This window comes from Citrus sinensis, chromosome 9, assembly GCF_022201045.2.
Source record: "Citrus sinensis cultivar Valencia sweet orange chromosome 9, DVS_A1.0, whole genome shotgun sequence".
Classification (NCBI taxonomy): Eukaryota; Viridiplantae; Streptophyta; class Magnoliopsida; order Sapindales; family Rutaceae; genus Citrus; species Citrus sinensis.
This window is the reverse complement of record NC_068564.1, coordinates 1,540,642-1,567,469: the sequence shown is the minus strand read 5'-3', so window position 1 is coordinate 1,567,469 and position 26,828 is coordinate 1,540,642. Positions and strand designations below refer to the sequence as shown.

General features: G+C 35.4%; 3 protein-coding genes across 3 annotated transcripts; all 3 read left to right on the top strand.

Annotated features, from left to right (window-relative positions):
* The first annotated feature begins 5,545 nt into the window (after window positions 1-5,545).
* LOC102619945 (protein SRC2 homolog) lies at window positions 5,546-6,628 on the top strand. The gene has a single exon (XM_015534096.3). It carries the CDS (start codon window positions 5,605-5,607, stop codon window positions 6,436-6,438), a length of 834 nt encoding a protein of 277 aa, XP_015389582.2. The 5' UTR covers window positions 5,546-5,604; the 3' UTR covers window positions 6,439-6,628.
* Window positions 6,629-9,960: 3,332 nt separating this feature from the next.
* Window positions 9,961-12,610, top strand: LOC102619653 (ABC transporter G family member 8). The gene has a single exon (XM_006490538.4). It carries the CDS (start codon window positions 10,315-10,317, stop codon window positions 12,208-12,210), a length of 1,896 nt encoding a protein of 631 aa, XP_006490601.2. The 5' UTR covers window positions 9,961-10,314; the 3' UTR covers window positions 12,211-12,610.
* Window positions 12,611-15,809: 3,199 nt separating this feature from the next.
* On the top strand, window positions 15,810-23,833 carry LOC107178641 (anthocyanidin 5,3-O-glucosyltransferase-like). The gene is made up of 2 exons (XM_015534057.3): window positions 15,810-17,415; window positions 23,597-23,833. Exons 1-2 carry the CDS (start codon window positions 16,107-16,109, stop codon window positions 23,731-23,733), a joined length of 1,446 nt encoding a protein of 481 aa, XP_015389543.2. The 5' UTR covers window positions 15,810-16,106; the 3' UTR covers window positions 23,734-23,833.
* The last annotated feature ends 2,995 nt before the right edge of the window (window positions 23,834-26,828 follow it).

Genomic DNA, 26,828 nt, shown 5'->3' with positions numbered 1-26,828 from the left:
TTGAATTATAGCCTGATCTATTTTTTTTTTCTTTTTGTTCACAAAAATATACAATTGCGACTGCTGGTTGATATACAATAATGTATCATAAATCAGCAATCAGCATGCAATTAAATTCATATCTAAAATACCCAGAACAGAATTTTGGTTTGAAATTAATCTCGCTCGCATCAGATTAAGAAACGTGTGACTTGAAGATGTTTCTAGAGATATAAAATTTATCTTATTACAACAAAGACTGATAGTGATTAGTTATATGCAGTGTTAGAGAGATAAGGGGGTGTCGGGGACAGGACAATAAAAGAAGGAAAGAAAACTAATAAATTTGAGATTGAAAAATCTGAAGTTTCAAATTTTCAAAAGAGAAAACGACTGCTGGGAGTCATTAATGAGTTTGAAGACTCAGCAAGCAAAGCAAAATTTCCAAGGCAACATCGTATTTATTCATTGGCAGCAAATGCCAAATCCCACCTCACTCAGTGAAGCCTCCACTGTACGCCCTGGTCCCCCTTATTGCCCCGGAGCAAGACTACCCTCTATTTCGAACAGTAAAATTGCAAATAAATTAATAAATACAGAGAACTTTCAGGGGGGGAAAAAAGAAAAAGCAAATCTAGGGGACAGATGATCTAGTGAGCAGACGGCATAATTTTGGAGTTCCTTGTAAATGATATAAATATGGGGTCTTGCAAAGTTACTGCTTATGTAAGTTACAGTCCTCAATAAAACACATGCCAGCCCCATAACTTATTATTATTTTTTTGCATTATTTTCATAACAATAATGATAAGGCCACAAGCTATTTTGTACGAATTAGTATATATAAACTATGCAGCATGAAGAGATTGGACGAAGGGCCAGTTTGGTAATGCTGCAGCTTTTAAAATAATTGTTGTTAGTTGTCCTGTAGGAATAATCAGGTGTGAAGATAATCAGTTAAGTGTTTGGTAAATTTTATTTTCAAAAGTATTGTGAATTTTGAAAGCAATTATGGGTGTTTGGTAAATCTTATTGTTAAACTGCTGTAAGAAAATAAATGACTAAAATGTACATAATGTAGGATGAAATTTACTTATACATATAAAAATGTACATGTATTATAATAAAAATTACATTGAATATGCATGAAAAGGGTGATGAATCACTTACTGTTATTGAATATGGTGATGGAACACGTACTGGATCTTACTTTGTTGCATTAGAGAAGTTTTGATAGAACACAAAATATGAAGAAATAGGGTAAACGAAAGGTGTGTGTTAATTATAATAAAAAATTATTAAAATATTAATTTTATTTCTAATTTAAATAAGGATAATTTCGGGTTTAAGTAATAATTGTAAGGATATTTATGGACTTATATTAAATGATAAAATTGATTCTCAAAATCAGAATCTAAAAGTTACTCATTCTCTACTTTTCAAAATCAGCTGTAGGAGGAGCTGATTCTGGCAAAAGTGATTTTGATTTTTTTTTACCAAACACTAAAATTAACTTTTAGATTTTTAAAATCACTTTTAACTCTCCCAAAAGTAATCCCAAACAGGGCCGAAAAGTGATAACAATTACTTTTTTAATTATTGTAAAGAGTAATGATACAGCCACAAATTCTTGTACAAATTTATTTTGTACAAAATGACGTGACATTAATTCATTGGTTGAATGAAAATATAAAATAATAAAAATAAATTATGTGGGCCAAGTGATATTTAATTCAACCAACCTTATCATGCCACATCAGTTTGTACAAGAATTTATGGCTATATCATTACTCTATTGTAAAATCATGATGATTTTATATAACCAATCTTCTCGTGTCACGTCAGTTTGTACACACTTATTTGTACAATATAGTTGTGGCTCTATCAATATTGTTTTCATAAAGTTACATCCGCAGTAGCTTAGCAATTGCTATAAACATGATCTATTTTTGTAGTCTCTCCCAAAAATAGATACATCTCCCTACATGTTCGGATAAAAAATCTCACCTTCAATTTAACGTATATTTCAAAATTATACTCGGAGTGTATATATTTAATAAAATTTTCAACGGATTCTAGATTGGTATATATCTATAAATCGTAACAACTAAAATAAAAATTAAGCAAAAGTATAAAGTCATAAACACGGCAATGCATTAGCAGAACATTAGACGAAATTTTCCATCTAAAAAATATTTCTAACGTCAAACTCATGTGTCATGTTCTAAATGCTTTTCCATTCGTACAAAATGTTGCTCGTGAGGATGAAAGATTATTTCGTTCCATTAAGAAAGAACAAAGTGGTTCATTGTATCAGCAAGAACAAACTGCGGATGAAAATGGAAAGAATTACAAGTGTCAAATAAATGTAACTTCAACAAATATAATACAAGAAATCAACAACAGACAACACAGAAACAAAGGCCAGACACCATATTTTTGTTCGATGAACTTTAGATTTGTTGTGCTTCCTCAGTAGATCTTGTGTCCCTAATTTTTGTCTTAGTGCAGCAACTGGGTTGGGGAACAGACGGTTAAAGAATCATGTGGGCTCGTTTTCCCAATTTTCGCTTTCTTGTTGGGGTAAGGGGATGTGTTTGGTTAGGAAACATTATGATCCGATATTGAAGATTGTTTATTGTGTTCATTGGATCCGTCTTTTTATTTGATTATTGTTTTGAATTTTGCTATAAATATATTGTTCTGGGAATTTGTGAAACCCCAAGGCTATGGTGTAAGAATCTAGATGTGGGTGTTGTGTTCTGAATTTAATCATCACATTAATTTTCGGGAGCAAATGCATGCAATAATGATTCTGTGTTATGTGCACCGTGCGCTTTACGTAAAAGCACATTGATTGATACTGTGAGTACAAATTTAAATGTGATATATATAAGAAATACAAAAATAATTTCAGTGAAGGAGTTGATATGTAGGGTAAGGATTTGTATATGTGTTTTATTATTGTTATTATTATAGTGTTTATTTAATTTGTGTTTACTTTTATCTGAAGCGTAAGAGGCAATTTCGACTAGCTGAACAACTGTATATAAAAGGGTATGGATGTATCCAAAGGAGGCTAATCCTTCATCGTTTAGAGATTAAATAAATATTCTCATGAAATCTCTTCTCTTGACATGGTACTTGCAAGAGAAAAGTTTATAGGATATTCTACAAATACGTAGAATATTGAAGAAAAATAACTTAATCAAGGCGTAATAACTCTAAATAGCGGTGTTTATTTTTAGAATAAAAGAAAAATAACTTAATTTGTCTTTTGGAACTTTTTTGAACTATAAAATCATTAAACCAATGTAATATGTGTACCATGAAATATTGGGTTTCAACTTAAACAAGACAATTTTTTAGACTCATATTTTTTCCCGCCTTTCCGGGCGTTTAGTCGGGTCTTGTCACTCCTTCGGAAGATTAAGACCTGTTTGATAACGTTTTTTGTTCAGTGTTTTTCGTTTAAAAAAAAAATAAAAATTAAGAAAATATGTTTGGCAGCCCTTATTTCTGCATTGTTACGACGATTTTCGATGAGAATGAGATGAGAAATTGTGAAGAAAAGAAGAAAAGACTTTATGCTATTCTTCAATATTCATTTTACGCAAGTCCCACTACAAGGGATGGAATTATTCTACTAGTCCAACACATGCTATCAAGTTACTTGCCAAATGAATGATGCTTTATAATATTTTATTTAAGTTTTATATTTCTAATAATATATTAATGTAAGTGATAAACCGAAGGCTTCTCATAGGACTACAGTTTTTTCGAACACCCTTTTTTTTCTTTGATTCTTTTATATTAGTTATCATTCTAGATAATCAAAATTGCATTTATTATGCAAAAGAAAACTACCTCCATACGATGACGAAATTAATATAAAATGTATGCCACTAAATTAATTAATTTTGGATTCTCTAAAATAAATAGATACATACTAGATAAAAATTATTTTAACTTGAATAATGTAAATTACTTGATTTTATGTAACTTAGCATAACTTTTATTTTGTGTTTTAAAATAAATTAATGATTTTAATTTTTTTATGGTAAGTTACGTTTAAGAATTATCATGAGATAATATAACTCTTCTATCTTACACTCTTTCGTATAAATATCGATGTATGTATCTATATATTTATAAGTAATAATATATTAATTTTATGTCTTTTAAAAATATACATACATACATACATACATAAATATATACATCAACATGAACAATACCAATACACATATGATGGATCACAAATTTTGATAATTATAGCATAAACTCACAAAGTAAAATGTCATTATTAAAAAAATCTTAATTAATAAAATAATTTTTCCACTCTTTCACTGTCTCGAAAGACAAACAACTAAACATGTTTTCGTTGTTTTCATTGTCATATGCTGTATTAAAAATAAGCTACCAAACATATTTTTATTTTTAAAGATATCACATCAAAAACATTATTTTCCTTTTCTAAAAAGAGTTTAAAAAACATCAATTGAAAAAAAAAAAAATATACCAAACGACCCTTAATTTCAAAAGCCGATGGGGAAGCCGCAAGTAATGGATCATGAATGATGGCCATAACACGAGTTGTCAATTCGATGAGCCTGCAAGCCAAACGAGAAGTGGGCCTCAAATAATGCAAAATTGGGCCTTTAATAAGAGTTTATAATATTCTGTAGTCGGTTCATAGCCGTGAGCCCATCACGTCACCTCACTCTCACTGCTCATAATAATCTAATGAAATTCTACAATATTTTTGTTCATATGTTTTTTTTTTTTTTTTTTTAGTTACTCTTCTCCAAGGAAACTGAAACGTCACTCTTACTACTCATAATAATCTAAAAAAATTCTACGATATCTTTGTTCATATTTCTTTCATACTCTTCTCCAAGGAAACTGAATCTTTTGTTTTTTCAATTAAGCCGAGGGAAAGATCATTTTCTGATGAACGTTGCAAATATTCCCTCAAGAATTGCAATGCCCCGTTGCTTTCAGAAATGACAAGCATGCCTTTGTGAATTAGTTAGCAATGGGCCAGGACCATTTTTTTTTGTCTTTTCAATGCATACGAAGATGTACATTGGCATTTGCCTTGCATCCCGTAATCTGTACGTAATTATCGACCTTGTTTCTCTAATTTTAGCCCAAAATGAAATTTTTTTGAATGGAGCCCAAAAGGAAATTTGAAAAGTGCAATGGGCTTTACATATTGATAAGCCCCATCCAACTAAAAGGTGAAAGGTGAAAACCACACACCCACTGCCATGAAAAATGCCGAAAAAATGCAAATGCCGTGTGCGTCCCGCGTGGCAGGACCCACTCGCCAATGCCCAATGACGTTACGTGCGAAAAAGCCAGATGCACATTCCCTTGAACTCGCCTCCCTCAAGCTGACTCCCGAAGGCACGCCTGCCTAACCTTCATCCCATTGGCTCTCAAAACTCACCTCCCCCAGTAAGAAACCGCCACCCGTCCATCAATACCAACATTACCATACATGGCACTATTCTTAGTCCCTAAGCTTCATTTATTACGTTATATAAATACCCCATGGCCTCTTAACATTATTCCTCCAACACAGTCATTCCGTCTTTCTATATCTTCTAGAAAATCCCGATGGCTTCTCGTTACGAAGTGGAAGTGACGATCACCTCCGCCAAGGACCTCAAGAACGTCAACTGGCGCCACGGCCCCAACAGGCCGTACGCCGTCCTCTGGGTCGACCCAAACAAGAAATGCTCCACCAAGGTCGACGATGAGGGCGACACGTGCCCTTACTGGGACGAGACCCTCGCCATCCCCCTGCCCGGTCCCGTCGACGACGACACCACTCTCATCATCGACGTAGTCCACGCCGGCAACGAGGAGGACACCAAGAAGCTGATCGGCTCGGCTAAGCTCAAGCTGAAGGATGTCATCAACGACGTCGGATTGGGGGAACGCGCGTCGCTCACGTTGAAGCTCAAGCGACCATCCGGTAGGCCCCACGGGAAAGTCGATGTTAAGGTTGCCGTTAGAGAATCCCGATACGCTCCCCCTGGCGCGTACCACACACCTCCCTATGGAGTCCCGCCATCTGGCTCCCGCGACTACCCTGCCCCGCCGCCGTACGGTTACCCATACGGCCGGCCGCCGCAGGATCCTTACTACGCAACGGCTCCGCCGCCGAGCGGTTATCCTTACGGCGCGTACAACGCACCGCCGGCTTACGGTCAGCCAAGTTACGGCACGTACGGGGCTGCTCCACCTGGAGGGTACTACGGTCAAGTTGAGGAGAAAAAGAAGAGTAAGTTTGGCGGGATGGGGACGGGATTGGCTGTGGGTGCTGTAGGGGGGATACTGGGTGGACTGGCATTGGCTGAGGGCGTTGACGCGTTGGAAGACCACATTGCTGATGAAGCGGCGGAAAAGGTCGAAGATGATCTTGGTTACGACGGCGATGATTTCTAGAGTCTATCTCTGTATGGGGCCCATTTGCGATTTCCAGAAATTATTAGAAAAAAAAAACATTGGGGGCCCCAGTTATGCTTTTTTTTTTCCTTTTTTGGTGGGGTTAATATGGGCATATATGCTTCCTGTTTCATGTTGCTTCTTCGTTAAAAGTCGTCAATAATTACAGAATATGGTCTCATTAAATTTATTTATTTTTAGTTTAGTTGGTAATTTTATTACAAGTTATTTATTCGGGAGAACTTTCCGGAACAGTTCAGATGCCTTGCCCTTTTCGTTTTAGTTGGTGGGCAGGTCGCTTTTCGACCTTTTTTTTAAATAAAAAAAAAAAAGGGGATGTAGTTTCTAGGTAGTTTCTAGTTATCTCGAAAAATTCGAGATTTCGGTCCGTTTGCAATGAAATTCGAGAATACTATTTTGGGGTGGGATTTGAAAATTTTAAAAATTTTGATTGAGATCTCAAATGTTCAAAAATCTAAATTTTCAAAAAATGTTGGTTTAATAAATTATATATATGACAGGTCATTTTAATAACATTATATAAGACAGATATGTTATATACGTATGACATGTAGTTTATGATAGAATATGATAAAAAAAAATTCGTCACTCAAAAAATTCAAGATTTCTATCGGAACATGATTGGAATATATTTTTGTTTAGATTTATTATTCAAGACAAAATCAGTATAATACTCAATATTCGATAAAACTTATTTAATTTTTTGAAAATTTCAATATTCATTCAATTAATTTTTTAATACTCAAATACAATAAAACTTGTTTATACTACTATATGGTAATATGAAATTTTACTCACAATTTAGATTAATTATAAATAAGAATAATATCCACATTATAATAAAATATAATATTTTTAGATTGTGTCATAAGGAAATTGTCACCACACAATAATAATTATTGTTATTATGTCAAAAAAAGAAGAAGCTTTTTTACCTTAAAAGTTCAAGATGGAATAAATTTTTTTTTCTAGAATTAGTTGAGAAAATTATTTATTCTTTTCTTTAGACTTCTAAGATGACTTTGCATGATCCTAGCATTATATAAATATATGTACTAATTTTTTGAAACTATTTCTATCTCCTTTATCATTGTCTTTACATGCTTCATTAATTAATTATCAATATATTATATTCTTTTCTTTTTATATCACTTGCACTGAGGGTAAATAAATCAAAGTAATATAATTTTGCAATTACATCTTTTTTAAGTTATAACTTTCTTATAATAGTAAACTATTTTGGGCTTCAACATTATAATTACAGTGAAATTTTACTGCATATATTTGAATCTCAATCTAAATGAGACGAGCACCTTGTACATCAATGATACAAAGGAATTCTATCATTCCTAATTTTAGTTAAGAAATTTTTAGGTTGTGACTTGTGATGGGTGTCGAAGCCAACAAAAATAAATTCCTACTCTAAATAAATTGTGTATAGTGATTGAGCAGGGTCGTGTCCACAGAGATCGGTAATTATTTAAATCCTTTTAAAATGCAAAACATAAAATGGGGGTTTTGTTGACAATAATAAAAATCAAATTAAAATAATAAGAATGCAAATTAAAGTTGTAATTCAAATTGGAGAAAGCTCTGGTTGAAGGAATTAACTCAGCTTGATTCGACTACTGATCATTGATTCAAATATAGATTATTATTACTTATGAATAGACCGGTTATAGCTATTGAGACCCTCTAATAGCCAATCTCTCCTTAACTAGTCGATAACCAAGGTACGACCGTTGGTTATTTCCCTAATCAATGGACAACCCTAGATACGATCATAGGATTTAATCAATTGACAGCCTGAAAAACCAGAGAGACCCAAATCCTAATCAACACATATGATGATTCATTTAAATTAGATTGTTTATTCTCACAACACAACTCTCTGCTATGTTATTTGTCACAAACATTAAATTCTTCATACGATGAATCCTTTAATTGACAATAGATTAAGTTGATAATTAAATAGTGGCCAATTACCTAATTAACAAACATAATCATGAAACTAATTCAGAGAATAAACAAATACCCAAAAAGTAATAAAACAATTAAAGCATAAGAAAGATCTCACAGTAGTGATGAATCAAAGCTTCATTATCCTTCAACCAGAAAAATGGGTTTAGTTCCTCATAGAGAGAAGAGAAAAATTAGATCTAGGGTTTCTTTTTCTCCAATCCAAAAAAATCCCCCTTTCCACAATAGATTCCTCCCTTAAATACTCTCTCTCTCTTCTCTTTTAGAATTCTATTTAAAATAAAATCCTAATATCTGAAATATTAAATTCGTAATTACAAAAATAACCAAAAATACAAAACACGTTAAACTAAAAACTGCAGGTCCGCAGTTGACAGCACACGCCCACGCCTTATCAACAAAGTTCTTCTGCCGCTCATAATTTCTCCAAGGGAACAATAATCCTTAAACATCATCTTATAGCTCAATTTTATCATCAATCAATAGAATTGCACCTACAAAAGTAAAACACAAGTAAATCACTATTATTAAGTGCAAAACATTGATATTAAGGGAAGTAAATAATGCAAACCTAGTGCATAAATTGCACTCTAACAACTTGTGATATGTACATTCTGCTCTTCTGAAATTACAATATTAAGGCAACGTATTCCAAAAGGATTGATGAGTTTGAAAGGGGGATTGGGCTGATAAACTTTGGATTTTGGCAGGTGGATTGTGAATTGTAATGATACAGTCACAACCACTTTTTGGGTCTGTTACCACTGAGATACAATGGGCCTCAAGCTATGCGGATGGGATTTACGGGCTTTCAATAATCGTAGAAAACTCTTGATAGTTGTATACAAATAAAAGCATTTATCTTCACTCCTTAAAAATTGGCCGGCTAGGGGAAGAAATAGAATATAAAACTGGCATATTATTATTAAAAAACCATTTTATCTTCACAAGTATCATTGAATTGTTAACTCTCATGCGTGATGCCAGCAAAGTAGCACTTGTGAATGACAATGGAGAATTCACGGACTAAAACAAGTTACTTAAAATTTAGGCTCATCCTCTAGCATAGGCTGGCCAGACGCCAAATTTTGCAGAGTCATATGAGAGAGAGAGGTGAAACTGTGAACTCGTGATTCGATTTCAAAGCGAAAATTTCTTTGCGGCCTGTCTTTTGTCATCTATTGCTTATTTGCTCTTACTCACATGGTTCCTAGTCCACAAGTTTGGCCACTGTGTCGAGTCTGACCATACAACTACCAATAAACAAATTACTTATTTATAAATATAATAAAATATACACCGTTTATGAAATAATTGTCCTGCTGTAACAATATTTTAGAGTTTCTCCGTAAGTTTATATACGTGGAATGGGGTTTAAATTGTTCACAAAATACGGACTTAAATCAAGTATTGATACTTAATGCAATACTTTTTATTTTTATAGTGGATTGGGGTTAATGATTTCTTATTGTTATCTAATTAAGTATCGTCGTATCCATATCTAAATTTATGTTGGGGGAGTCTTTTACTAGAGGACTAAATGAATGGTTAAAATTTGTATGCGATCGAATCTAACAAGACAAGTTGTACGAAACTTGCAAACTTACAACTTCTTAACTACATGATACACTCATGTTTCATTAAAAAAAAAAAAAAAAAACTACATGCCCCATGGCTCTAACCAATTAACAAAAGACACGAGAGAATGTACTTCGTATGTAGTTTGATAGGTCCTCTTACATTTGTACCCTTTGAATGTCAGTTTGTTTTGGTATGTCTAGACGCTCAACTCTATCAGCTCCAATATGGTAATTAAAAAATATTGAATTAAGAATTGGCCATGACCATTACAGTCCTCTAATAGCCAATAGCCTCATGGAGACTTTATATTCCCAACACATCTGTTCATCTTACTCTTTCCAACCATCATCCCTTCAACTTTCCTCTTGTCTCATGGAAGAAGAATTACCACCACCATTGCCGGCACCGTCGCCTCCGCCGCCACCGCTTAAAACCTACAAGTTGACGGGTTCTTCAATCTCATACATCAAATCTAATAACAGCATTATACCATCCTTCATTTTCGAAGCTTGCTCATCAAAGCCACCGACTTACATCCTCAAGAATGTGTCTCTCACAGCCTATCCATCCCAAATCCTTGCAATTGTTGGCCCAAGCGGGGCAGGCAAATCAACCCTCCTCGACATTTTATCGGCCCGAACATCCCCCACAAATGGCACCATCCTCCTCAATTCATCCCCCATCAAGCCTTCATCATTCCGCAAGCTCTCAGCTTATGTCCCTCAGCATGATGCATGCATCCCTTCTCTCACTGTCTACGAAACTTTTCTCTTCTCAGCTCGCCTTTTGGTCCCCAAAACATCCCAAATAGACACAATTATCACGGTCCTTCTCACTGAGCTCAGGCTAGCACACTTGGCCAGCACAAGGCTCGCTCATAATCTATCAGGCGGTGAGCGTAGACGTGTCTCCATAGGCTTAAGTCTCCTTCACGACCCTGCCGTGTTGCTTCTCGACGAACCCACTTCGGGCCTCGACAGTCGCTCTGCTTTCAACGTTATGCAGACCCTCAAATCCATCTCTGCCTCGCGTCACCGCACTGTGATCTTATCCATCCATCAACCCAGCTTCAAAATCCTCTCCACCATTGATAGAATCCTTCTGCTATCAAAAGGGTCTGTTGTTCATCATGGCACACTTGCTTCACTTGAAACGTTTTTGCTCTCCAGTGGCTTCTCTGTCCCTCCTCAGCTCAATGCCCTTGAATACACAATGGAAATACTAAGCCAGCTTCATGATGATACTAAGCCTCTTATGAACACACCACCTAGTGGTGATGACGACGATGGTTCTGCAACTTCTCCTTGCGATAACGAAGTGAACCATACGGCGACAATATATAGAAGCTCAAGGCTCCAAGAAGTTTGCACTTTGTACAACAGGTTTTGGAAGATCATTTACAGAACAAGGCAGCTGCTTTTGACAAACACATTGGAAGCTCTCATTGTAGGTCTTGTTTTAGGCACTATTTTTATCAATGTTGGGTATGACAAGCAAGGAATTGAAAACAGGTTTGGTCTCTTTGCCTTCACTCTCACTTTTCTCCTCTCCTCGACAACTGAAACTCTCCCAATCTTTATCAATGAAAGGCCAATTCTATTGAGAGAGACTTCAAGTGGAGTCTATCGCCTTTCGAGTTACCTCATAGCGAATACCCTTGTGTTCTTGCCATACTTGCTTGCCGTTGCAATCATTTACTCAGTCTCAGTTTACTTCTTGGTGGGGCTTTGTGCTTCATGGCAAGCCTTTGCTTACTTTGTTTTGGTCATATGGGTCATAATCCTGATGGCTAATTCATTTGTGCTTTTCCTGAGCTCTCTTGCACCAAATTACATTGCGGGAACTTCACTCGTGACAATATTTCTTGGTGCGTTTTTTCTCTTCTCTGGCTACTTCATCAAAAAGGACAGCATGCCCAAGTATTGGCTATTCATGCACTTCTTTTCAATGTACAAGTACGCCCTCGACGCGCTTCTTATCAATGAGTATTCCTGCCTTGCGTCCAAGTGTCTACTATGGTACCAAGAGAACACAACGTGCATGGTGACTGGAGGTGATGTGTTGCAAAATAGAGGGCTACATGAGAGGCAGAGATGGACAAATATTTACTTCTTGATTGGCTTCTTTGTATTATATCGTCTGCTTTGTTTCGTTGTTTTGATCAGGAGGGTTTCAAAATCTAAGAAATAGGCGTAAATTCTCAAGAACCGAAGTCAATTTTCTGCGTCATATATTTCTTTGTTGGGTTTCATTCCATGGATGAAATCAATAATTTGAAATATCACAGTAAAGCTCGTTTGATTGACAGTTTTGTAATTAAATTTGTTCGTCCAGTATATTGTCAATACAATATATGCTTCAACCTAACGGGAATTTTCCTACTACGTTTTGTAAAATGTATAATTGTTTCCATTTTGTTTTGTAAGTAACGTGAGTGTACGTGTATCATTATAATTCTAAACAGAAATCCTTCTCTGCTGTCAAAAGAGAAGAAGTGATCGAAATGCTGGAAATTACAGTAAAAAGATGAATAATCATGTATGCTCTTCCTGTTTTTGAGATTATTAATTAATGAAATTTTTTTTAAGTACGGACGTTCGCATTTTTATCAAAAATCTAGAAAATATATATACATATATGTATATTCCTCGTTCGTCTTCATCGACTTGACACAATAATTTGATGGGCTAAAATTAATCATTGTACTTTAAAAAAAAAAAGAAAAATGGGTGGGATGAGAAAGATACATTGCTTATAATTGGTGACCCACAAGCTTCTCACAATGTGTCACGGGTCCCTATCCATATTATAATTAAGATAATTGATGCACAGAGTGAGTGACGAATCCAAGGGCTATCGCTGTCTTTCATCATCAATGGGGTTTTGTCGGGTGCTAAAAATGCTGTGATTTGTCTGCTATCCAGAACCAGTGAATGATCACGGGCGCTGCACCAAATCCACCACGTGAACTTATTGTTGGCTTGTCTAGTCTCATATTGCGAGCTGCTGACTTCACTCGGTAATTTACTTAAGCAGCTCGCCGTCTGTTTCTTGTTCCCTCAGCAGCTTTCAAATAGAACAACAAAACAAGACGATCGGCTCTCTCTAGCAAACTCTCTCTAGCAAGCTTCTTTTCGAAGCTCAAATTGCTGCCTTTAATAATAAACCAGAATTCCATGAAGATTAAATTAATTTATAATGATTCCGCATTGATTTATTCGGATCGGAGAGATAATGTGATAATTAAACCATTCTGTGAAGGGCGCAATTACGAGAACTAAATGTGGCTAATTACAAATTTGTTGTACAACTGACGCGAACACCGTATGAATGATGCATGTGATTTATTTTATTATGTTATCAATTTGTATAAAATTGTTGCTATTGAGAGTTTGTGACTTCTGTATTTTACTGTAGAGTGGGACTGTTGGCACCTCTCTAAACACCTCTTAAAATTCCTTTAATTATTTTACAATTTTAACCTCTATTCAAATTATATAAAAGGATAATTTCTAATTAAGTCTCACTCAAAAGTCAAATATTTTTTGTTCATTTTATAAATAAAAAAATATTGTCTTTTTCTCTAATTTTCGGGTGAGCAATTTATCACCGATGGCTATAATAGAGAGAATGAAAGCACCTTGTCTTTTTCTTTTAAATGGAAGAGATCTGATTGTCGAAATGTGTTTTAATAATAAAAAATAAAAAATAGAGTTTACACAGTAAATTTTATTTAAGGGTATTTTGTTATTAATGGAAGTGTTAAAAGAATTTTATAATTTTTTAAAATATTTTAATGGGGTTACTTAAGAAAAGAGGTGTTACGAGAAATTTATAGGGGTGTCAGTAGTCCCACTCTTTACTTTATTGTTGTTATTTTTCTCAAAAAGTACCAAGAAGAAATTTAGTCCAAAGTCCATAATGCGATCGGGCCCAAACATAAATTAACCTGTTTGGGCTTGAGCTACTATATGGCCTTGGATCACTTGCATGAGTGAAAGTAGGTGCGTGCTTAGTTTTTCGTGAGGGGTTTTTAGCAATAGTTGCCGACTGGCTTATTCCGAAAGTTCAGTCTTTGTGATCGATTTATCAGATTATGTTGATGCTTGAAGACAAGGATCTACAAGCATCAGCACAACTACCATTCCACAATCGAAAATGTCATTCCACATCCGATCTTCAATCAGAAAACCGTTAGGTTTCTTTCATCCACCGAGCAATTTCTATATTTTTGCTCCTTGCTAAAAAGAAAATTCGAAATATTCAAGTCATAGTATAAATACTTCGTAATAATAATTTGTATTTGAACACACAAAGCTACTCACTAAAATCTATATTTGGAAAAAATATTTAATTATTAAATTATTTTTATTCTTTGAGTCCATCTTTATGTTGACCGTTATATTTTTCTTAAACCCTAAATTGATATCTTTATCTACTTTTATTAATCTTAGAACACATATAAAGTGACTCCTATTGAATTTATGAAGGAGCATAATAATGTTGAGAATAATTTTAATTACAAAGAATTCTGATTTTCTTTCATTTACATACGACTGCCAAACACATAGTTTAACTTGTGCTTAAAGAAATTACAGAATACAAGAGAATGTCGCCTATTTTACTTGAGAGCTTCGATCCTTAATGTAAAAAACTTGATTTAGTAGTTGTTTCTCATAAGCAAAAGTTGGAGTTAAGTTGCCAACTAGAAATTTGAGTTAATTGTTAAGTGGGTTTAATGAGAGTTCTATTGAAATACAGTTAGAAATTTTTTTAAAAATTAAAGGAGATTTTATATACTTCTTGAATACAACATTTTAGAGAAATGACATGTCATGTGTTTGGTAATAGTTGACTTTTTATACTATCATTAATCAAATAATTTCATAACCCGAATGACATTTCATGTGCTAGTAAATTTGGGATACAAATATTTTATTCCAATATCACAGACATATTAATTGTACTTCAATATTCGACGAGCCAATGATATAAATTAAGATTGATCAGCATTAACATGCCACAAATATTGCTACAAGATTGGCTTAATCGCAATGAATTATAATTCTCATTTTGATCTTTTTGACTGTTGTGAACATGACATTATAGGAATGCTTTATAAATTAATAACTTACAATCAATTAATGTTCACATACCTAATATATTTTTCTTACCCCCAAAAGGATAAAAGTTTAAGGATGTTTCTTTGCATAAATTTACCTTTATTGCATATACGATTATAAACCTAAACTAAATTGACAGATGAATCATATGGAGGACTAGTTTGATAATATTGTATCTTTTAAAATAATTACTTAAAATTAATAAAACTAATTTATTCTAAACTTTATTCCATGAGCTATGATTTTTTTTTTTAGCATCCAATAATTTTAAATTATAGGCATCCTTCTCCAAGAAGATGTCACTTAAATTTCATTGTAAAATTAGGAAAATTGATACTCACTTGATTAGCACCGCTCCATTCGAGACAAGCTCCAGTATCCACGGTTGCATCGCCTCCGTCTTCGCCACCACTCTCTCCGTCACTTTCCAACAGTGCCCTCTAGTAATCTAGAAGAGTCAAGGGATAGTTAAATCAAGCGGCGTAAACATGGGCCAAGTCATCTGCTTTGAAAAATCAATTGGGTAGGTTGTACTATGTGGGCTAAAATATATGTTAGGTCAATTATGTTAGCAAACTGTCAAATAAGTGATAACAGAGCCCAACACGCAAGTCCTTCTGGTTTCTATAAATAATTCAGCCCAAAAGTTACAAAAAGGCATTAAAGCCAAGTAGAAGAAACCATCAAACCCACATAGTTTTCCCCAAAATCCTCCTCCACTTGTGAAAGTATCTTTAAGCTCCCTTTACTTCAACCAAATTCTCTCAACCAACAATTCTTTGCCCTTTTAAACCTGTAGCCTACAAGCTTCCACTTTTTCGTCGTGGGTGTCGATGCATAAAAGTGTATTGCGGTTTGCAAACACAGAGGAGCCCTTTATCACTCTCATTCTCTTTCACTGTAATCTCTCACCATTTCTACTGTTTTTTTTATTTTAACTTGTAAAATTAAAGATTAAAAAAAATGAAAGATACGATTGTCCTTTATACTTCTCCAGGAAGAGGTCACTTAAATTCCATGGTAGAATTAGGAAAATTGATACTCACGTACCACCCTTGCTTCTCCATCGACATCATAATCCCCACCGCCCCGTTCGTAACAAGCGCCGGTACCGATGATTACATCGCCTCCGTCTCCGCCACAGCTCCCTCCGTTACCTTCCACCAGCTCCCTCCTCCGGTTTCCCGCATACCCGACACTTTACGTTCACCAGCTGACTTCCCAGCCTTAGTGTACGAGCTTGGCGAGCTCAACAACCCTAATCTCCACGAAACCCTAATAACAATTTCCAAACGCTCAAACCTGAAAGCCTTTGTTATCGATTTCCTTTGCAACCCCGCGTTTCAAGTTTCCTCGAGTACTCTCAGTATCCCTACTTACTATTACTTCACCACCGCAGGAAGCGTACTCGCTGCTAACCTCTACTTACCAACTCTTCATAAAAACACCACAAAGAGCTTCAGAGAACTCGGCAGCGCGCTTTTAAATTTCCCCGGATTTCCGCCTTTTCCAGCAAGAGACATGGCGTTACCCATGCATGATCGTGAGGGTAAAGTATACAAGGGCTTAGTCGACACCGGCATCCAGATGGCAAAATCTGCGGGGATTATTGTAAACACATTTGAATTGCTCCAAGAGAGAGCTATCAAAGCGATGCTAGAAGGACAATGCATTCCAGGGGAGACGTTGCCGCCTTTATATTGCATAGGGCCCGTGGTTGGTCGAGGAAATGGAGAGAATCGAGGACGTGATCGACATGAATGCTTGAGCTGGCTTGACTCGAAACCGAGTCGAAGCGTCCTGTTTCTTTGTTTCGGAAGCTTGGGATCGTTCTCTAGTAAGCAGTTAAAAGAAATGGCCATTGGGTTGGAGAGAAGCGGTGTTAAGTTTCTTTGGGTCGTGAGAGCTCCAGCTCCCGACAGCGTCGAGAACCGAAGCTCATTGGAGTCTCTTTTGCCTGAAGGGTTCTTGGATAGAACAAAAGATAGGGGGCTCGTGGTTGAGTCGTGGGCGCCGCAAGTAGAGGTACTGAATCACGAGTCAGTTGGCGGGTTTGTGACTCACTGCGGGTGGAACTCGGTGCTTGAAGGTGTTTGTGCCGGGGTGCCAATGTTGGCTTGGCCTCTGTATGCCGAGCAAAAGATGATTAAAGCGGTCGTGGTGGAGGAAATGAAGGTGGGTTTGGCGGTGACTCGGTCAGAAGAAGGAGACGGATTGGTGAGCTCAGCCGAGTTGGAGCAGCGAGTTAGTGAGTTGATGGACTCGGAGAAAGGTAGAGCTGTTAAAGAACGTGCGGTGGCAATGAAAGAAGCAGCTGCAGCAGCGATGAGGGATGGTGGGTCATCTCGTGTTGCATTGGACAATTTGGTTGAGTCATTTAAAAGAGGACGCATGGCTCCGTTGGGACGGTCAAAACAATAATGAAGTTTTCACAAAAGTTGCATAAAATTTCTGTTTAGTAATTCAATATTTTTTGTTTTTAATAAGTTCATGCATTTTTTTTCCTTTGCTAACTTTTTGAGTAAATGTATATGTATAAAATTATTCGAGTAAAAATTAGCACCTGTGATTCTCTCTCGTTCTTTTAAAAATAAACGATGATGTTTTTCTTTAATTTGGAATATTAACAATTGTATGTCATTCCGTAGATTTCCTTTACTATTCTTAGTACGCTCATGGGCTAATTACCAAAGGATTATTATTTAATGAATGTCTTTTAAGGAGGGTGGTGATGCAGAAAAACTGCCTTAACATTTGAATTTATTTGTCTAGGGAATAACAACACGAATCCAAGCTCAAACTACAGCTCAACCATAACTTCTTATACCTACTAACCATAGAACACGGTTAATACACACTGGTGGGGGTTTCGACAAGAATCCTTTGATGCTTAAGTAAGATGTTTTGTATATGAGAAAAAAGAAAATGAAAAAGAGGAATTGGAAATGAGTTAAAATCAAAGAATTCTTGGGTGGTTGTGTTGTTAATCTCATAAAAAATAAGAAGGTTTTAAGACTAGTCATTTATAGAGCTTTTTAGTTAATTTTTCTAATCATTTCCTTTGATGCTCTTTTCCACTTAAAATAGACTCTCAGTTGTGGATGGTTACTCCATCAGTTTTATCCCATTCTCTTGAGCAGTTATAGCTAGTCGTCAGTTGAAGACGGTTTGACAAGTTGTGGTTTGTAATTTCCCCAAAATATAGGCCTCGTGGTCTTGACAAATAATATTTCGTGTCGAGCTAGCACATCCTCAGGTTGGACAAATAAGTTTCGAGGTTGAATTACTTCATTTCCAAATCATATTGGTGGATTTTTATGTCGCTCGCATAGACCTAGAGTTGTATTTATAAATAAGGTCGTCCACATTAATTCGAAGTTGTACTTATAAAATCAGGTTGTCAACATAGGTTTTTGGTTGTACTCATGAGGTCAGTTCAATAGCATTTGATTCCTAACAAGTTAGGGTCAATTGTATTTCTCGGCATTATTAGAAAAAAAAAAAAACTAATCTCAACATCAGTCCCTTAGTTTTTAATATCAGGAAGTTATTACGAGTGTTAGAAATTAATTATTAAAAAAAATAGAAAAATATTCGTAAACCGAACACTAGTCGCTTAGTTTCCAATATCGAGAAGATATGATCTGTGTTGGAAACTTAAACGGGGGATAATATGACCTTGAGCTGACCAAAGAATGCTTAGCTAAACATGAATGATGCCGAGTTGAGTGGGCTTAAAAATTGTTAAAATTTTGCATTGATCATAGAGAAAAGACAAAAAGGACGAAAAAGTAGAGAATTAAATAAATAAGGTAATAAAACAAAAGTAAAGAAATAAATGAATAAGGCAACAAAACAAAAGTCATGTCACGTTAGTAGAGGAATGCAAAATTTAAGTCACCAACTTTTGTCTTATAGTCAATACTAAGGTAATCTCGGCCATACGATTGCCTAAGGGCTTAGATAAGGTAATCTATGAAGGGCACAATTACGAGAACTAGATGTGGCTAACTACAAATTTATTGTACAACTCACGTGGTATAAATAGCATGGATTTAATTAAATAAAACACCGTACCATCCATATCATTTATTTTTATTATGTTATCTATTTGTATACAATAGTTGAGAGTTTGTGACTGCTGTATTTTAGTGTCTTCTTGTTATTTTTCTCAAAAAGTACCAAAAAGAAATTCAGTCCAAAGTCCATAATCCGACCCGGCCCAAACATAAATTAAGCTGTTTGGTGCTTGAGCTACGATACGGCCTTGGATCACTTGCATGAATACAGTGAGGGGCTTTTAGCAATAGTCGTTAATTGGCTTATCCGAAAAGTCCATAGTACAAACACTTCGTAATAATTATTTGTATTTTTTTATTACATAATAATATGCATTTGAACACACAAACCCACTCACTAAATCCACACTTGGAAAAAAAAAATTAAATTATTAAAATATTTGTATTCTTTAAGCCCATCTTTACACTCACCGTTACATTTTTTTTAACCCTGAATTGATATCTTTATTTATTTTTTATTAATCTTAGAACACATATAAAGTGACTCCTATTGAATTTATGGAAGAGCAAAATAATGTTGAGAATAATTTTAATTACAAAGAAGTGTGAATTTCTTTCATTTACATACGACTGTTAAATAATAATTTAACCATATGCTTAAGAGAAAAAACGTCGCCTATTTTAATTGAGAGTTTTGATCCTCATTGTAAAAAACTTGATTTAGTAGTATTTTCTCGTAAGCAAAAGTTGAAATTAATTTGCCAGCTACATATTTTAGTTAATTGTTAAGCAGGTTTAGTGAGAATTCCATTGAAATATAGTTAGAAGTTTTAAAAAAATTGAAGGAGATTTCATATGCTTCTTGAATACAACATTTTAAAGAAATGACATGTGATGTGTTTAATAATAGCTGGCTTTTTAATAGTAGAGGAGTGTTAGCGACAATCGCCCATCAGCCGCTAACTTCATTTGCTGACACGTGTTTGATATTTTGGGTTCTGTATAGTTTTAAATAAATGTTAAAATATTAATATCTTTTAGTTTTATTTTAATATTATTATATATATGTATAGTGAAATTACCAAAACATCCTTATCCTTTCTCCTCCTTGCCAAGCTTTCTCTTCTTATTGTTCTCTTCTTCGTCAATTTCTTTTCCTTCTTTTCTCCTTTAACGAAAGATTGGAAGGGAAAAAAAAAAAAAAGACAAGGGGAAAAAAGGTTTAAAAAAACAAAGTCTCCTAAAAAAAGAAATGATAACAAAATATTATCGTTGCTTGAAAGATGACCGTCTCTCCACTTCTCCTACTTCAGATTTGATATGATATTTTATTTTAGGTGCGTAATCGGATCTACATGGCTTGGATAATTTTTGTTATTTATTTTCTGAAGTAAAATATTTTTTAAAATTTTATTTTAGCTAAAAAGGAGACTTTACTTCAATTTTTTTTCCCTTTTCTCTCTTTTTTCCAAGCTTCCAGTAGAGAGAGAAAAGAAATTGAAGAAGCAGAGAAGGAGCTGCAGTGGCAGGGAGAACAAGCCTGGCGAGAGGGAGAAATGATAAGGATATTGTGGTAAATTCGTTATACATAAAAATAATAATATTAAAACAAAACTTAAAGATATTAACATTAATTTAAAATTATACAGAACCAAAATATCAAACACGTGCCCATAAAATAAAAGAGCGACTGAGTTGGTGGCCCACAAGGGCGACCGACTGTCGCTAGCACACCTCTTTATGCTATCATTAATCAATTGACATGTAATGTGCCAGTAAATTGGGACACAAATATTTTATTCCGATTTCGCGGACAGATTAATTGTACTTCAGTACTCGCCGAGCCAATAATTTAAATTAAAATTGGTCAGCATTAACATGCCACGAATATAGCTACAAGATTGGCTTAATCGCAATGGAAGTGACTGTTGTAGACTTCATATGTTCATATTTTGATTGGCCTAATCGCAATTGAAGTGACTGTTGCAGACTTCATATGTTCAAATTTTGATTGGCCTAATCGCAATGGAAGGTTCACATGCCTAATATATTATTCTTACTTCTAAAAGGATAAAAATTTAAGGAGTTTTCTCTCTATAAATTTAATTTTATTGTACATACGATCACAAATTTAAATTAAATTGTCACATGAATCATTTGTAAGGCCAATTTGATAAAGTTGTATCTTTAAAAATAATTATCGATAAATATATCATAAAGAAACCAATAAAACTAATTTATTAATATTCTAAACTTTTTTCTATAAGCTCCGACCTCTTTTTTAGCATTTAATAATTTTAAATTATAGGTAAAGAAATGAAAGAATACTTTATTTTGTATCCTTCTCCAAGAAAAATGTCACTTAAATTTCATCGTAGGATTAGGAAAATTGATACTTAATTACCACCCTTGCTACCATAATCCGCACCACCGCCCCATTCGAAACAAGCTCCTGTATCCACGGTTGCATCGCCTCCGTCTCCGCCACCACTCCTTCCGTCACTTTCCACCACTTCCCTCTGGTAATCTAGAAGAATTAAGGGATAGTTTTTGTTTTTTATTTTTATTTTTAATACGGTGGAGCCTAGTTAAAGATTAGGAGAAAACAGAGCGGGGTAGGGGACAGGTAAATCAAGCGGTGTAAACATAGGCCACGTCATTTGCTTTGAAAAATCATAGTGGGTAGTTGAACTATGTGGCTAGAAAACAGGTTGGTCAATTATGTCAGCATACTGTGATTGTCTGATGGGTTCACAACCTGGCAACTAAGTGACCTCAACTCGCAAGTCCTTCTCGTTTTGATAAATAATTCAGCCCACATGCTACACTTACACAAGGCATTGAAGCCGAGTAGAAGAGACTTAATCGTTTTCCCCAAAATCCTCCTCCACTTGTGAAAGTTTCTTTAAGCTCCCTTTACTTCAACCAACAATTCTTTGCCCATTTAACCCTGTAACCTACAGGCTTCCAGTATTTCGTCGTGGGCTTCGATGCATAATTGCATTGCGATTAGCAAACACAAAGGAGCCCTTTATCACACTCTCATTCTCTCTCACTATAATTTCTCACCATTTCTACTGTTTTTTTTTTAATATTTTAACTTGTAAAATTAAAGATTAAAAAAAATGAAAGATACGATTGTCTTTTATACTTCTCCAGGAAGAGGTCACTTAAACTCCATGGTTGAATTAGGAAAATTGATACTCACGTACCACCCTTGCTTCTCCATTGACATCATAATCCCCACCGCCCCGTTCGTATCAAGCGCCGGTACCGATGATTACATCGCCTCCGTCTCCGCCACAGCTCCCTCCGTTACCTTCCACCAACTCCCTCCTCCGGTTTCCGGCCTACCCGACACTTTACGTTCACCAGCTGACTTCCCAGCCTTAGTGTACGAGCTTGGCGAACTCAACAACCCTAAACTCCACGAAACCCTAATAACAATTTCCAAACGCTCAAACCTCAAAGCCTTTGTTATCGATTTCTTTTGCAACCCCGCGTTTCAAGTTTCCTCAAGTACTCTCAGTATCCCTACTTACTATTACTTCACCACCGCAGGAAGCGTACTCGCTGCTAACCTCTACTTACCAACTCTTCATAAAAACACCACAAAGAGCTTCAGAGAACTCGGCAGCACGCTTTTAAATTTCCCCGGATTTCCGCCCTTTCCAGCAAGAGACATGGCGTTACCCATGCATGATCGTGAGGGTAAAGTATACAAGGGCTTAGTCGACACCGGCATCCAGATGGCAAAATCTGCGGGGGTTATTGTAAACACATTTGAATTGCTCGAAGAGAGAGCTATCAAAGCGATGCTAGAAGGACAATGCACTCCAGGGGAGACGTCGCCGCCTTTATATTGCATAGGGCCCGTGGTTGGTCGAGGAAATGGAGAGAATCGAGGACGTGATCGACATGAATGCTTGAGTTGGCTTGACTCGAAACCAAGTCGAAGCGTCCTGTTTCTTTGTTTCGGAAGCTTGGGATCGTTCTCCAGTAAGCAGTTAAAAGAAATGGCCATTGGGTTGGACAGAAGTGGTGTTAAGTTTCTTTGGGTCGTGAGAGCTCCAGCTCCCGACAGCGTCGAGAACCGAAGCTCATTGGAGTCTCTTTTGCCTGAAGGGTTCTTGGATAGAACAAAAGATAGGGGGCTCGTGGTTGAATCGTGGGCGCCGCAAGTGGAGGTACTGAATCATGAGTCAGTTGGCGGGTTTGTGACTCACTGCGGGTGGAACTCGGTGCTTGAAGGTGTTTGTGCCGGGGTGCCAATGTTGGCTTGGCCTCTGTATGCCGAGCAAAAGATGATTAGAGCGGTCGTGGTGGAGGAAATGAAGGTGGGTTTGGCGGTGACTCGGTCAGAAGAAAAAGACAGGTTGGTGAGCGCAGCCGAGTTGGAGCAGCGAGTTAGTGAGTTGATGGACTCGCAGAAAGGTAGAGCTGTTAAGGAACGTGCGGTGGCAATGAAAGAAGCAGCTGCAGCAGCGATGAGGGATGGTGGGTCATCTCGTGTTGCATTGGACAATTTGGTTGAGTCATTTAAAAGAGGATGCATAGCTCCGTTTGGATAGTCAAAACAATAATGAAATTTGCACAAAAGTTGCATAAAATTGCTGTTTTGTAATTCAATATTTTTCGTTTTAATAATTTCGTGCATTTTTCTCTTGCCTTTGCTAACTTTTTGAGTAAACGTATATGTATAAAATTATTCGAGTAAAATTATTAAAGCTCGCACCTATTCCCATTGATGAATAGAGCAATAGGAGAAGGTACGCAAACGAACAAAAACAACTATAATAAATTGCATTATCTAAACCCTTAGGCACGTATTGCCGGTATTGCCGAGATTACCTTATAATAAAAAGAATTCTAATAAATTACATTAATTAAGCCCTTAGGCAACTAATGGCCGAGATTACCTTATTATTGGCTATAAGACAAAAGTTTGTGACTTAAATTTTGCTTTCCTCTACTCACGTGACATGACTTTTGTTTTGTTGTCTCATTCATTTATTTATTTACTTTTGTTTTATTGCCTTATTTATTTATTTCTTTTACTTTTTCGTCCTTTTTTCTCTTCTCTATGAGCAATGCAATTTTTTTTTTACAATTTTTTAGCCCATTCAACTCGGCATTATTTATGTTTAGCTACGCATTCTTTGCTCAGCTCGAGGTCATATTGTCCTACGTTTAAGTTTCCAACACCAATCGTATCTTTTCAGTATTGGAAACTAGGGTGCTAGTGTTGGGTTTGCGAAAATATTTTCAATTTTTTTTTCGATAATTAATTTCCAACACCAGTAATAGTTTTCCGATATTGAAAACTAAAGGATTGGTGTTAGGTTTACGATTTTTATTTTTTATTTTTTCAATAATTACTTTCCAACACCAGTAATAGCTTCTCGATATTAAAAATTAAGGGACTGGTGTTGAGATTGGATTTTTTCTAACAATGTCGAGAAATACAGTTGATTCTAACCTCTGCTCGGAACCAATTGTTGTTGAGCTGGTCTCATGAGTACAACTAAGAGCCTATGTTGGCGATGTGGTTTATAAGTACAATCTAGAGTCAATGTGGACGAGCTGGTTTATAAATACAACTCTAAGTCCATACGAGCGACATAAAAATCTACTAAGCTAATATGGAAATGAAGTAGTTTGAGCTGGAAACTTGTTTGTCCGACCTGAGGATGTGCTAGCTTGACACGAAATATTATTTGTCAGGTCCACGTGGCATACATTTTGAGAAAGTTACATAACACAACTTATCAAACCGCCTTCAGTTGAAAACTAGCTGCAACTGCTTAAGAGAGTGGAATAAAACTGATGAGATAACCACCCACAACCGAGAGCCTATTTAAGTTGAAAAGAGCATAAGAGAAAAGTGGTAGAAAAATTAACTAAAAAACTCTACAAGTGACTTAGAGATGGCAAAACTCCGGGCCGGGTCCGGGTATTGCCATGACCGGACCCTGCCCGGATGCAACCGGTCCGGGTCTGGGTCCGGGCCGGGTTTTAATCCGGGTACCCGGATTTTATATTTTTTAATATTTTATGTGTATATATTTTTTATTTTTTGGTAATTTTATAAGTTTTAAATTTATTTCAATAAAATTTGACATGAAAATATAAATTTTAAGTGTTTAAAACTTTATATATGTATAATAAATAAGTCAAATAAATATAAAATATTCAAAATAATATATATTTTATAATTTTTTTTAATAAAATCCGGGTTCCGGGTTTATCAAATGATGCCCAAGACCGACCCGGTTTCATACCCGGACCGGGTAATACCCGGCCCGCAACGCCCGGGTACGGTCCGGGTCCGGACCGGGCGGGTATTTTTGTCATCTCTAAAGTGACTAGTCTTAAAACCTTCATATTTTCTACGAGATTGACAACACAACCACCGAAGAATTCCTTGATTTTAATTCATTTCCAGTTCCTCCTTTTCATTTTCTTTTTTCTTATATACAAAACATCTGACTTAAGCATCGGAGTATTCCCGTCGGAACCCCCACCGGCGTGTCTTAACCGTGTTCTGTGGTTGGCAGGTATAGGAAGTTGTAGTTGAGCTGTAGTTTGAGATTGGATTCGTGATGTTATTCCCCAGAAAATAAATTCAGCTCTTGAGGTCAATTTTGGGCATCAACATAGAGTTGGGTGTAGAGTTTAATTATAAATTTTAACTCTTTATCTCTCTAGAAGTTGAACTCATACAACTAATTAAATAAAGAGGGTGAAAGCTATTCTTTAAATCCCTGAAGTCAAGTAAACACGAATAAATTTAATCTAAGTAATTAAGTTTTAAAAAATACTAGAATTTTTCATCAAGTATTTTTTTCTTAATCATGCAAATATAAGGGAATGATAAGTAACAAACGATTTATCATGTAACTAAAATGTAAAATTAATTAATTTTTATTAGTATACTCCTTGTCCTTTTAATTTTACTGTACTAATAATTAGGGATGAGCAAACTCAATCCAACTCAATACATCCGATCCAATTCAATTTAAACAAGTTGAGTGGGTTGTTATGAGTAATAAGTTTAATTTTTTTATAGTTTATTATTAATATCTTTAAAAAAAAGGAAAAAAAACTCTTTATCTTCTCATATTCATTGAATTAAATATTTTGAAATCATTTCCACCAACATTCCACTGAATTCGTAGTAGAGAATGCTACGTTAGAACGCTATTTTATTTAGGGAAAATATCCACCGTCCACCCGTTTTTTACACCTTTTTCAAAAATACACAATTCCTTCATTTTTTGGCTGGAATCCGCCTAAAGTTTCATTTTTTTTCACTTTTCCACTTCCGTTTGGAATCCGTTAAGAAAACTAACGGAAATTTAAAAAAATGACCATTTTACCCCCAAAACGAAAATTATAATTTCACCTTAAAAATTATAAAAAATAATTAGATTAAATCTAATAATTTTCCCCATCGGTCAGTAAAGAAATTAATTCCACAACCATCAAATACAGGTTTTTTAAAAAATATGTCAGTAATTAGAATGCTAAATTATAACAGTAGTATTAAAAATAGCCCAATCTCACAAACCATCAATTGAATTTAAGATAAGTAAAATTTTATTATTCATTGAGTTATAATCTCTAGTAGTTAAGATTTTTTTGTACTTCATTAACGTACCAATAA

Coding starts and splice junctions, on each gene's coding strand:
- LOC102619945 (XM_015534096.3), top strand. CDS start 5,605: ATGGCTTCTCGTTACGAAGTGGAAGTGACGATCACCTCCGCCAAGGAC.
- LOC107178641 (XM_015534057.3), top strand. CDS start 16,107: ATGAAAGATACGATTGTCCTTTATACTTCTCCAGGAAGAGGTCACTTA. Junction 17,416..23,596: donor GTTGATGGACTCGGAGAAAG/GTAGAGCTGTTA, acceptor ACTCGCAGAAAG/GTAGAGCTGTTAAGGAACGT.
- LOC102619653 (XM_006490538.4), top strand. CDS start 10,315: ATGGAGACTTTATATTCCCAACACATCTGTTCATCTTACTCTTTCCAA.